Source organism: Carassius carassius, chromosome 10 (genome assembly GCF_963082965.1).
Source record: "Carassius carassius chromosome 10, fCarCar2.1, whole genome shotgun sequence".
NCBI lineage: Eukaryota > Metazoa > Chordata > Actinopteri > Cypriniformes > Cyprinidae > Carassius > Carassius carassius.
Genome location: NC_081764.1, coordinates 18282321 through 18296110, shown reverse-complemented (window position 1 = coordinate 18296110; position 13790 = coordinate 18282321). Strand labels below are relative to the sequence as shown.

General features: G+C 37.4%; 1 protein-coding gene across 2 annotated transcripts in view; it reads right to left on the bottom strand.

Moving 5' to 3' along the window:
- The window catches only part of LOC132151920 (serine/threonine-protein kinase N2-like), a 60497-nt gene that overhangs the window by 3102 nt on the left and 43605 nt on the right, over window positions 1–13790 (bottom strand). The window contains exons 7-19 of one of the 2 annotated variants that reach the window (XM_059560470.1): window positions 11752–11937; window positions 11021–11130; window positions 9827–9970; window positions 9650–9725; window positions 8671–8848; window positions 8255–8381; window positions 5835–5953; window positions 5657–5732; window positions 5388–5479; window positions 1103–1279; window positions 931–993; window positions 765–841; window positions 522–664 (exon numbers count right to left, since the gene is read on the bottom strand). In XM_059560470.1, the coding sequence (XP_059416453.1) occupies window positions 522–664; window positions 765–841; window positions 931–993; window positions 1103–1279; window positions 5388–5479; window positions 5657–5732; window positions 5835–5953; window positions 8255–8381; window positions 8671–8848; window positions 9650–9725; window positions 9827–9970; window positions 11021–11130; window positions 11752–11937 (1568 nt within the window). The remainder of the gene's footprint in view (window positions 1–521; window positions 665–764; window positions 842–930; window positions 994–1102; window positions 1280–5387; window positions 5480–5656; window positions 5733–5834; window positions 5954–8254; window positions 8382–8670; window positions 8849–9649; window positions 9726–9826; window positions 9971–11020; window positions 11131–11751; window positions 11938–13790) is intronic. The other variant, XM_059560471.1, reaches the window with a different exon arrangement.

Below are 13790 nucleotides of genomic sequence, written 5' to 3'. Positions count from 1 at the left end.
AAAGCAATAACTGCATTCATTGTTTCGTCTGCTTGTTCTAAGGTGCAAGTAATTATATAGCAACATCATTATATTCAGTAGCTTCTCCTACTTTTCTTAGTGATGTATAGTGCCAGTTTATCAGGAACTGATAATTTTGGTTTCTTTAACTCGTTGGATGAGAACGGTGCTTGTTTGCAAATGTTTTGTTCGATATTCCAATTTTGCACACAAGTTAAAATCACAACTTTGGATGGAAACCCGGCTAGTAAGACATTAAATAGCACAGATGGAATGTCTAAAGTACTGTGCCAACGGTCCACTGCTCTACATCAGGCAGGCTGACAAACTTCTGTGGACTGTGAACCAGTGACAGCCTTCGGTTAAATTATACATAAATACGAAGAGCTCTCAAGTCACAAAAATTCTTAAGTCACATTTTATGACTTCTTAAAGATTTACTCATCCGAAGTAATAATGTAATAGAAATTGTTTTAATTTTAGTCTTGAGGATCAATCAAGTATCCATCCATCAATCATACCTCTCCAACCAACATCTCAAAGATGAGAACTCCCAGACCCCACCAGTCCACCGCTCTTGTGTACGAAGTCTCGGTTAAAACTTCTGGAGCTAAGAACTCAGGAGTTCCACAGAATGTACTAGTGCGATCTCTGAAGCCCATTCCTACATGATGGGAGATGCAATGAGTTACACCCACATTACTGACAACACACAAATCACTCAAACATTAGTAACATTAGTAATAAAATTACACTATATCTACCTTCTTTGCAGAGACCAAAATCTGCAATCTTAACATATCCCTCAGTATCCAGCAAAAGGTTATCTAGCTTTAAATCCCTGCAGAATAAAGTTCATGACAGTCACATGATGTACTTCATAAAACATTCATGAAGCCTTCTGTTTTTACACCGAGGACTGACACTTACCTGTAAACTATTTTATGGTCATGCAGAAATTGCAGCCCCAAGACTACACAAGCAGCATAAAAACTGAGGACATAAAAACAAGTAATTTCAGATGGAAATCCAATTTTTAGCTTTTTAAATGGGAAACGATCATATCAAAGTGACAGCAGCAGTAGTAAATTCTGTCACTCACATGGAGCGTGGTTCAGAGAACACGTCTGCATGAATGTGCATCATCAGGTCTCCTCCTGCTGCGTATTCCATGACAAAACACACATGCTCCTTGGTTTGGAAACAAGCGAAGAGGTTCACCAGGAACGGATGCCGAACACTATTCACTGTCTCAAAGATCCTCTTCTCACACATGAGGCTGTGGATAGATATTAATATGAAGCGTAAATGGAAAGTTGACAAAACATGTCAATTAACAAAAATTTCTTTCTTTTTGGTTAAAATTTAGATGAGGCATACTTAAGTTGCTATATATAAGATTTTCTACATCATATTGTCATGCAGTGAGACAAATGTTTTTCTTTTTTTTTTAATTTATTTATAAATGTTAACAATGATTACTGATAATGTATGCACTTATATTATATATATATATATATATATATATATATATATATATATATATATAATATATATTTTTTATTTTAGCCTCTTTATTAGAAAGATAAGTCATTAGAGAAAATCACAGAGGAGAAAATAGAACACTGGAAATCAGTAAATTACAAGTTACAGCAAGTTAGAAAGCTGTTAGCATGAGAAGTGTCAGTCTAAATTAATTAAGTGAATCTAAAATCAACTACTGACAACAAATATACATATACATTAACATTAATAAATAAAATCATCTTAAAGTTTGAGAAATGTTCAACTAAAATGTTATTTGAATTAGGGCTGGACGATTAATCGAAAAGTAATCGAAACTGAAATTCAGAACCTCTAACCGACGTAATTTTCCCATGTCGGTTATTTTGGTTATTTCATGTTAATACTTCCCCCTTAAAAGCGTGTGTAGCCACATGATTCTGCCAGTCAGTGGCATAAAAGCAAAACACGGAGGTGAACGCCAGTTCAACACATAGTGATGGCATGCGAGCGGTGAGCCTTGAGTCTTCACTAAACTTTGTCAGTTGTATTTGTTTTATGGTTTGGACGTTCAAGCGATTAGACGATCGGATGTGTATTATTATATCGAGCTACCATGTTCGCGCAGCTGTATTGTGGCACGAAAACTCATAGCTGTGAAGATCGCGCGTACAGAGGAACGCAGTTGTCAGCGCTGTCCTGTGATTTATCACTAAAGTATCTTAGAATCTCAAAACTTATCATAGCATATTTTTCTACTTTTGAAGGAACTAGGCTATTTACAACCCCCAGCTTCACAATAATATAGAGACGGTATGACTAATTCACACACGCAATCACTCGTACTGGTACTGTTTACCTTTAATCTTTATTTATCTCTTACACCGAGCAATAATATGTAAGAAATGTTACGAACATAGATAAAATAACTGCTGATAGTGAGTATGATCGCTCTTTCAATAGGAAAAAACATCCCACCATTAATAGTCGATCTCAACCGTCTGGCTGAGGCCAGTCTAAAAAGACGCTCAGGACAGTTGACAGAACGCTGCTGCATGTCGACACGAAAGCTTATCATTTTCACGTGTTATTAAGCCTTGCCACGTGCAAATGTAACCATTCAATAGACTTTAAAGCATTCAAACACAAGATGCGGAGAAGCTGAACTGAGTAGCTGGTTACTCGCGCGCTGTGCGCACGCGGAGACAGAGCCGCGTCTCACAGACAGCAACACCGATCTGAGCTCTCGTTTGCAAAGTTCTCCTTTAAGTTCCTCCTGCACCTCAACGAACAAAAACAAATCGCAGTTTAAACAAACAGAAAAGGATGTGTAAGAGCCAACTTCAGCACCGTGGTGTTCTGGTGTTAAGGGCTCATGCAGAGAGAGGAGTCTCAAAACACTTGAACACTGAATTTGTCTGTTTTTGCTCTTGTACCGACAAATACATAAAAATATATGTGAAAATACCCGTCTTGGATAGTATGTTCGAAAAAACTGTCAGTTATGTCTTAAGTTAAAGTAAACAGTTGAGAAAAAATCGTATCTGTATTATACTGGATGCATTCATTGTCTCTTAAAGTGACCGCGCCTAATAGGGCTTGGGCGCCACGTTGCATTCTGGGACGTGGCAGGCATGTTGATGAACAAATAAACAGAACGAACATACAAATTAAACACTTTCAAACAGGGCCCACTGGTACAAACTGAACCGGGGCCCCCAAACCCCAACTATGGCCCTGTTTACAGTACAAACCGTGTAAGTGAACTATGAGGGCAAAAAAAAAAAAAAAACCGGAAACAAACTAATCGTTAATTATTCGTAATCGAGGTAAAATGTTCAATTAATCGAGGTTTTGACTTTAGGCCATAATCGTCCAGCCCTAATTTGAATGGCATTTTAGTCAAAGTAAAATGGACTAAAAATAAATGAATGTGACATGCTAAAATACTCACTACACTTTTTAAAAAGAGAAAAATTATAAAAACAATACAATATTTATTTGTAGAGGACATTTAAAAACAACCAACGTCGACCAAAGTGCTGCACAGAATAGAATACAAAACCTCAAAATAAGATGGATAAAACAAGACTATCAAATTTAAAACACAGCACTTACAAAACAACAATTGAACCAATAATCAAGGGGTATTGAAAGCTAGAGAAGAAGAAATACGTCTTTAAAGCAGACTTAAAGAGGTCAAATGACGTTGCTAAAAAGAACATTATTTTGTGTATTTGGTGTAATGAAATGTGTTCATGTGGTTTAAGGTAAAAAAAAACCCACATTATTTTGAACATAGTGTACATTATTGTGTTTCATCTATGAAAACGGTTGCCAGTGCAAGGAGACTAAGAGAGGTGTAACATGGGCTCTTTTGGGTTCGCTGAAGACCAGTAATGCCGCTGCATTCTGAATGATTTGTAGAGGTGTGATTGTGCTTGATGGAATTTTGATTGTGCTGGATGGAAGTTACAAGCACCAACAGCTTGTGACACTCCAAAGTGGAAGGAAAACTTGAAATTGCATCATATGACCCCTTTAAAAGCAGAAATAGAGGGGGCAAATCTGATATGAAGAGGTAGCCTATTCCAGAGTTTCGGATCTGCATTCGCAAAAGCGCGATCACTTAATTTTTTTAAGTCTACATGTAGGCACGATGAGTAGACAGAGATCACAAGATCTCAATGTTCTAGAAGGGGTGTATGGATGAAGCAGGTCTGTCAGGTACTGAGGGGCCAAATTGTTTAGGGCTTTATACACAAATAGAATAATTTTTAAATCAATTCTATATTTGATGGGTAACCATCAGTGCAATGCCGATAACATAGGAGTTACTGGCTCATACTTGCAGGTACAAGAAAGCAGCTGCATTTTGTACTAGCTTAAGATAAGAGAGACAAAACTGAGAAACACTGCAATAAAGTGAATTACAATAATCTAAGTGAGTTGTTACTAAAACATGGATCACCGTTTGAAATTATGTATAACAAGGGTTTTACTTCAGAAAGTTGACGGAGATTATAAAAACATGATTTTACAACAGCACTGATCTGTTTGTCAAACAGAATGCCCAGATTTCTAGCACACTGAATTTCATATGGGGCAAGAGAGCCACAGTCAACATCTAACACACAATTTTCCTTATGCCCAAATATAATTATTTCTTTTTTATTTTCATTTAAATGTAGAAAGTTATTTACTACAAAGCTTAAATTCTTCTAGACAGGCCAACAGCAGTTGTAAGCCATTTTATCATTGTGCTTTAAAGGAAAAAAGATCTGAGTATCATCAGCATACAGATGAAAATGTTACTTTATATTTGTTAAAAATCCCTGTGGCACTCCACAGTTAGGAGGTATACTAGAGGAGGACTGATGACCAATACAAACACGAAAACATGTTGGACAGGTAGGAATGGAACCACTGTAAGACTGTGCCACACAGGCCTACAGATGTCTCCAAATGTGTCAACAGAACCTCATGATTAACCAAATCAAAAGCAGCACTCAGATCTAATAAAACTAAAGCCATGGATTTCCCAGAATCAGTTTCTGCAAATATATCACATGAGGCTCTTAAAAGGGAGGATTCACTACTGTGTAAAGCTTTGAAGCCAGACCGAAACATCTCATGAACAGAATTAACAGTCAAATAAGATTGTAACTTGATTGTAAATTGAGTCAATACAACTTTCTCAAGGATCTGGACAAAGGAACATGTCTAGAGTACTACTCTGACACTTTGGCCTTAATAATAACAGGAAATTAAACAGGAGCAGAACAGTCCCCACTGTATATGATTACTGATGCATCTACAAATGCTTCAAGCATCATCTTAAGTTGTTCATTTATTTTATTTAACCACACATAGATAGCCTTTACCTGTCCACTTCATCCCTTGCAACAATGTCACCTTTCTTCAAAGCTTTAATGGCAAACATTTCTCCAGTGGTCTTGTAGTCAGCAAGTAAAACCTGTTGAATAATTAAAGAGACGAAACTGTAGGCAGGAATCACATCACAAAGTGGCAGAATGCAGAGATAATCTGCAATATTATTACACAAATGGTTAATGTACTGTACATTTATGGCGCAATTGCAAATTTTACAGCGCTCGCCATATTGCATATGTGGAAGCAAGTTTCAGTTTACCTTTCCAAAGTGGCCACGCCCCAGAACAGCTACACATTTGAAGTCTGTCACACTGAATTGAACTTCCTCTTCTTCCCTAAAGGCATGACCGCACACTTTGAGCATTTGACTACCATTAACGTATGCATATTTATATGTAGCCATGATGTCAATCATCCAAAAACTTGGAACAAACTACCTTTCAGTTTTTCGTTGAACTTTGGTCAGTTCCAGGTCATGCTGCTCATTTTCAACCAGACTGTCATTATCTGGTTTAGCTACTGTGTTGTTCAGGAAGTCAAAGGTCGCTAGGGCATCCTGTAGGCGAGAGGCATTATAGAGTCACTCTGAAGTACTGTAAGAGAACTCCCCTTATTATTAATACTTGCCTTAAAAGGACAGTTCAGACAAAAATGAAGATTCTGTCATCATACTGTTTCAAACCCATAAGAATGATTGTTGCCCCTCAAAGAAAGACATGTAGGGCAGGATGTTCAAGCTGTTCTTTAACATACGATCTACAGGTGCATCTCAATAAATTAGAATGTTGTGGAAAAGTTAATTTATTTCAGTAATTTAACTCAAATTGTGAAACTAATGTATTAAATAAATTCAGTGCACACAGACTGAAGTAGTTTAAGTCTTTGGTTCTTTTAATTGTGATTATTTTGGCTCAAATTTAACAAAAACCCACCAATCTCATTATCTCAACAAATTAGAATATGGTGACATTCCAATCAGCTAATCAACTCAAAACACCTGCAAAGGTTTCCTGAGCCTTCAAAATGGTCTCTCAGTTTGGTTCACTAGGCTACACAATCATGGGGAAGACTGCTGATCTGACAGTTGTCCAGAAGACAATTATTGACACCCTTCACAAGGAGGGTAAGCCACAAACATTCATTGCCAAAGAAGCTGGCTGTTTACAGAGTGCTGTATCTAAGCATGTTAACAGAAAGTTGAGTAGAAGGAAAAATTGTGGAAGGAAAAGTTGCACAACCAACCGAGAGAACCGCAGCCTTATGAGGATTGTCAAGCAAAATCAATTCAAGAATTTGAGTGAACTTCACAAGGAATAGACTGAGGCTGGGGTCAAGGCATCAAGAGCCACCACACACAGACATGTCAAGGGATTTGCTGAACCACAGACAAGGTCAGAGGCATCTTATCTGGGGCTAAGGAGAAGAACTGGAATGTTGCCCAGTGGACCAAAGTCCACTTTTCAGATGACAGCAAGTTTTGTATTTCATTTGGAAACCAAGATCCTAAAGTCTGGAGGAAGGGTGGGGAGGCTCATAGCCCAAGTTGCTTGAAGTCCAGTGTTAAGTTTCCACAGTCTGTGATGATTTGGGGTGCAATGTCATCTGCTGGTGTTGGTCCATTGTGTTTTTTTGAAAACCAAAGTCACTGCACCCATTAACCAAGAAATTTTAGAGCACTTCATGCTTCCTTCTGCTGACCAGCTTTTTGAAAATTCTGATTTCATTTTCCAGCAGGATTTGGTACCTGCCCACACTGCCAAAAGCAGCAAAAGTTAAATGACTGTGGTGTTGGTGTGCTCGATTAGCCAGCAAACTGACCAGACCTGAACCCCATAGAGAATCTATGGGGTATTGTTAAGAGGAAAATGAGAAACAAGAGACCAAAAATTCCAAGTCATAAGCCATATGATTGCTTTGTGGGATGAATAGATGGGGGGGGGAAACACAAGCATTTGTTTATAATCTTATTCATGTGATTACTTAAACACACATATATAGCATTTTTCTAAAAGACCCTCTAACATTTGAGTTCCCAGCGCTTACATATTATTGCCCTTATGTTGGCTTTGATTGCTTCTATTGTCCTCATTTGTAAGTAGCTTTGGATAAAAGTGTCTGCTAAATGACTAAATATAATATAATGTAAATGTAATGGGATAATATTATTGAATATGCCAGTGGTTCTCAACCTTTCTTTATTTACAGGTACCAGGAGTGTCCATAATAGTTTTCTAGATCTTTTCACACCATTTCTTCCCAATAGTGCATATATAAGTTTTAGTAATTTTAATAATTTCTGTGACTCCTTCAGGCAAATAAATTGCTCATTACAGATGAGATCTGTAGAAATATCCAAAAGTTGTTCAGTTGCTTTTTTAAAGCTTGTTTTTTCTAATTTTAAATGGTTTCAACTCATTTTGAGGCACCCTTGTAAGTTTGCCAAGGCCCCTAGTGGTTCTCAGTACTTGAACATTCACACATTATCTGTTAAAATAAAGAACCAACAACACTTAAAATAACTGACATCAAACTTCATATGAAACAACTTGGCATGGCATATTTAAATACATTTCTCAAATCTCTTACACCTTGATGTATATTTAAATAATCTGCTGCCAAGATTATCATTGAATAACGATTAAGATATTTTCCTTAACCAAAGCTTTCCACCCCATTTCCATCCCATCCCCTTTCATTGTATAGAAAAGAATGGTATCAATATTTAGCTAAAGTTTTCCTTTTGCGTTCCACAGGAAAAAAAAAATAAAAAAATCTGATGGGTCTGGATCAACATGAGTGAACGATGATATCTTTCAGTTCTGGGTGAACTATTCCTTTAATGCAACCACCCCATTACCTGCACCTCTTTTCCATCTGCGATCTTATCTGGTAATGAAGGTTCCTCTATCTCCACTTCGATGGAGTGCCGTTTTGAGGGAGGGGTTGCTGGTTTGTCAAAGTCTAATTTAGTCACAGTGGGGTCGCTGAAGGAGAGAAGATAAATAATAAAAATTTCCTTTTCAAACAGCTGGAGGTCTGGAAATGTACAAATTAGCTACATTATGGAATGCATACACTGGGATACGGAGCAGGAATGTTAAGTCATTGAATTATCTAATATAGAGCACCAATTATGTTTCAAGACAGATTAGTCATTGTTTATCAAAGACTGCAGAATAATGCGAGGGCTTTCTGCTACCAGATGCTCTTTTAGGAGATGATTCTGTGTGGAATAATGAGCTGGAATAAGAATGAATTGTTACACATATGTACCTGGGTAGGAAGTGGGCGTCTGGGTGGCCGATGGGTACTGTTTCAGGGCTCAATGCTGAGCCCAGATCAGCCGCCTGAGGACTGAATGAGGAATTGACTGACGGAATGGCTCTTCTCACCAACCTGCCCCAGGTGGCGATGTTGATGTTCATCTGAGGGGCACGCAGGAATGTTTTACCTGAGAGGAACAAGGTTTATGTATGAGATGAAGAAAACAGAAGCAAACTTCTGAACAATAGATAATATTAGTTCCCAATATGCTATTTATGTAGGCGCTCTTTTAATGCACTGTAGACACAGCTGATAAAGGTATTAGATGCCCTATTTTAGCAAAATTCTGAGACAACATAGCATTTATCCTTCATGTACAATGCAATCCCAGAATGCTTTTTGTCAAGCTCAATGAGAAAGCAAATCCAGAATGGCTGTATATTTGTGAAAGACTGTTCACACCAGGATGAATATTATGTGGGAAAGCACAGTGTGATAAACATATTACTACTTTTCTATTCACCACCAACTGACAGAAACTGAATTTACATGTTCATTCAGCCCGTTTGTAGCTTTTTTCCCCCACACATTGCTCTGAACAGACAAATCACATGCAAAAACCAGACCAAATTTACGTGGCAAAACATTTGTTGGAGATTGCCCAAAACATTATTGCTCTGTTAGCTTAGCAAAATGCTAACAGAAAACTTTTGACTTGAGTCTCCCATGTGAGACTTTGGCAACAATTTTGAAACAAAGCTTAAGCCTCTCAACCAGCTATTCACCTTCTTTGTTATTAATGGTTCAAAAAAGTTCAAATAAGAAGGTTAAAATTAATTCTGACTTCACTGTGTAAACACTGGCCCCACAGCAGTGCAACATTGAACCACAGAATTGTGTCAAGAGTAGGCTGCTTAATCTAATCTGTTTGAGTGGACATGTCAAGCCTTGTCAACACTGAAGCATATTTGCCACTTCATAACCATACCTTGCTGTTTGGAGAAGATTTTCTTTTGCCTTTGTAGTTTAGGTCGCCTCTCAATAACTGGGTTAAAAAATGTAACCTGTATACAAAGAGGTAGAGCTAATCACAATAAAAATATCCTCTACAGGGCTATAAAACTTGTATACGGCATGCCTGTGTGTGATGACAAAATCAAATTACCTCAGCAAACAGTGTTCCTTGCGGTTCCAGGTAAAGGCACATGCCATGACGCTGGTTGTCCAGGAAGTCCTCCAGCCGCAAAAACTTAACAGCACACAGCGAGCGCCAGTCTCTCCAGTACACAGCTATCTCCAGCTCACGAGACTACAGGTCAACCAAAACAGCATTTAGTATCTGATATTAAGTATACAACACACACACACACACACACACACACTACGTTAAAGTGGATAAATACAGCCTTGGTGAGCATAATTGACTTCTTTCAAAAACATTAAAAATGAAAAATTCTGTATAGTGTCATTACATTGTTGTATTGAGTGGTTGCCAGGGCTTTGCTATATGGTTACTAGAAAGCGATGGGTAGTTGCTTGGAAAAACTGTACTTCCGATCACCAAATAATGTATAATGAGTACTAGTAGTGCCAGTATATATATATATACAAAAACACCGACCTCATTAATCAATATATTAGTTTAAAATGAGTGAATGAATGAATAAAAAATATTAATAAATTGACAAAAGACTTTTAAAAATGTGTTCAACTCAATTAAAACTTAAAATTATAGATAAATAGATCAACATATTTATAACTATAATTTTAATATGCCAGTTTATAATTGTATTTAAGAATGCACTGACTCATGTGCTTTTCTTTCTTAAATTATTGATCAACAGTTACCACTTAGGAGTATTACTAGTTCACAGCCAATGGTTTGATATTTACAGGCCTTTTATAGCTCTATTCAGAGTCTGTCTGCCATTGCACAACTGCTGATTAGAACTCTGGGACATTGCTTTCAATGAGATTAAACGCTTACGTCGTCACATAGCCAAAAGCAAGCCCAAACCATCAGACGTGTGTAAATTCATCCAATAATCAACCTCAAAAAATAAATAGAATACAAAGCAAACACAAAATCAGCAAATTTCGTAATGTGGAGGAATGGAGATACATTATAAACTATATATGTGAGAGTGAAGAGATTATGAACGATGACTTCTGATCTGCCTTGTCTGAGTTTCCATAAGAACTGGGTCAAATTTGGGATTAACATATCCTAAATTAATTGAGAGAGGCTGGAATGGAGAGCATGTGTGTATATGTGTGCTCATTTACTCATGTGTCAAGAGGATTATCGGATAAGACTGTGGTTTGACAAGCGTGTTTTATGCAATTTCTCATGCATTACCCTGTCAAGTTCCAGCGTGAACTTCTGGTCCCAAGATTGGTTGCTAACTGGCTTCCAATGGGTCTGTCCCACAACTGTGTTGTCCAGCTTCAGAACGGCACTGATTTCATCTGTCATAACAGTACAAAACAACTTTTTACTATTACTTTAGAACAGAAACATGATTGTTAGGGAAATTCGTATTTTATACATTGATTTCATGCATTTTTTTATTATTTAAAAATGCTGTGATGAAAATTAAAATATACCCAAAGACATTAGTCAGCAAATGATTAAAAATAAAAAAAGAACACTCTAAAAACAAATATAGTTTCTTTGATTCCATGTCTTTGAAATTACAGGGAGATTATTTAAGCAAATGTTGATATATGCAATTAATTGTGATTAATTTAGTTATTAATCATGCAATGAATCAATAGCAATTGAAATATAGAAATAAAAAACATCATACGGACAAACTTGAATGGTATTGTATTCACTATTATTTTTTATTATTATTATATTCCATATAAAATAACACTGTATAGAATAAAAGTATAATCAATTCCATGGCAGAGACAATGAGTGAGGATGGAAAAAGGTTCACTTTGTAAATGCAGTCTATTGTTTTTGAATTTAGTTTTTTTGGTAACTATTTGTTCTGCTTCACAATGAAACCATTCAAGATTTTAAGGAATGATATTAACTTGGATTTTCAATACGCATTTAAAACAAATATAAAGCCACTCAACTGGATAGATCATCTGACTTGGAGAGGGTTCGGCTGCTGCCAGATTTGTTCTTGTTTCCTCGGCTCATAAATGAGGAGCGTGCCTCACTGGGGCTCCAGCCGGGCAGAGAAACAGATGCTGTTTTAGAGCGACCTGGGACGTTCTCCAGGAGGTCCTGACAGCCCATGAGCCTCACGTCTAATGTGCCTGTGGATTTACAACAGAAACCCAACTCAGAGTCAAAGTGCTGTGTGATCTGAGATGTAAATCACCAAACACATCTATTCTGATTAACACAAGATAATAAGTGTGCAAGCAATTGTAAATGTCTATTTCAAGAGACAGTGGTTATAGAGCCATATATGGAATGCACTACGAGTCTATAATGATAAAGAAAGCGCTCTCATTCTCCTTCAGAGTGAAGATCAAAGTTGTGTGTGATAAAGCCAAGGGTGGGGGAAGGGACCACTGGGACCTTGTGTGTTGACCATAGACTGTATAAAAACATGGACGTAGTGTCCGTGACGTCACCCGTAGACTACTGAAGAGAGTTTTTGAAGCCTAAAGTGTGTAGAGCGGGCCGTCGCCATCTTGGCAGTGCGTCACCGCGCGACTCTCCCGGACAATCAAAAATGGGCAAAAAGGCGGGAGCTAGTTGCTGTAGCCACGCCCACCTAGCGCGACGGCAGTGTCAGCAGCGGCAATCTCCCTGTCACTCAAGTGGCCACGCCCTTAATTATGCAGAACTTTAAGTCTTAATATAATTTAAATGGATGAGTTATAAAAAAATTCACCCCCCTCACAGTTGTCATGAAGGGCAAAATTATCTATTTAGACCAAAATCATTTTTTGAACCAGGCTGTAAACATGTTTTTTCCTGCTGTAAAGTTGGGCATTTTAACATGGGGAGTCTATGGGACTGACTCCCTTTTGCAGCCAGCCTCAAGCGGCCAGTCGATGAATTACAGTTTTAGTCACTTCCTTATTGGCCTCACGAGAGAGAGCGGGAGGTTGGCGCTCGGTGTTGACACAGTGTAAAATTTGAATGTAGTTCTTACATGCCTAAACTCAGCCAGCTGTTGCACCTCTCAAACAGGGCTGAATGTACAGTACCATGTGTTGTGAAAAAAGCCTAAAGAGCCTATTCACACTGGGAGTGAATATTGGCAGTGAACAAGACTATAAACTGAAACAATGAATTCTCATCTGGCAGAATTTTCTCCCATGTATAGGTAAATTTTTTATTCATCCAATGCCATCTAACACTCACCTATCAATAAAATTTACGCATATGGATTTTGTCCTATATACTCCAGTACAATTGGGGGTGCTATTTTATCAACTAGCGCCGAACAATAAAAGAAGACTTCTAGTGGAATCCTTTTGCTTTCTTTTTTTTCTTGGTTGATTAACCAAACTTTAAATGGATAGTTCCCCAAAAAATGAAAGTTCTATCATCATTTACTCGCCCTCATGTTATCTGAAACCCATAGCTTTTGTTGAAAACAAAAATGAAGATATTTTTAATAAAACCGAAAGAATTCTGTCCAGCTCCTGAAATACCCCCAAAACTTTACAGCTTCAAAAGTATATTAAGAAATCATAAAAGTTATTCATGTGAATCGCAGTGTAGTCTATCAATGCATATACATTGAACACATCAAAAATGGTCAATGGCCGTTCAAACACACTTGCTTAACATGCAACAACAAACACCATTGGTTCTTGTGCAACAAGCAAGCACCTTTGAGCTTCCATTGACCATATCTGATGTGAATTGGTCAGTATTTTATCTGAATAAAAGCTATGAATCCTCAATTCATAAGGATTACTTTTACAAGCGCTTAATGAACTTTTTGAAGCATGACAGTTTTGGCACAATGGACTTTCAATGGACATTTTTCAAATGGACAAATATTTGGCGAAAAATGGTTTTGTTTTGTGATTCACTTCATTTCTGCACTTTGCTCCAAGAACAAATAGGTTTTAACTCCGTTACAAGCTGTCATTTCTAAAACCAATCTAAAATGGGGACAGTAAATACTACGGATTCAGCTTTG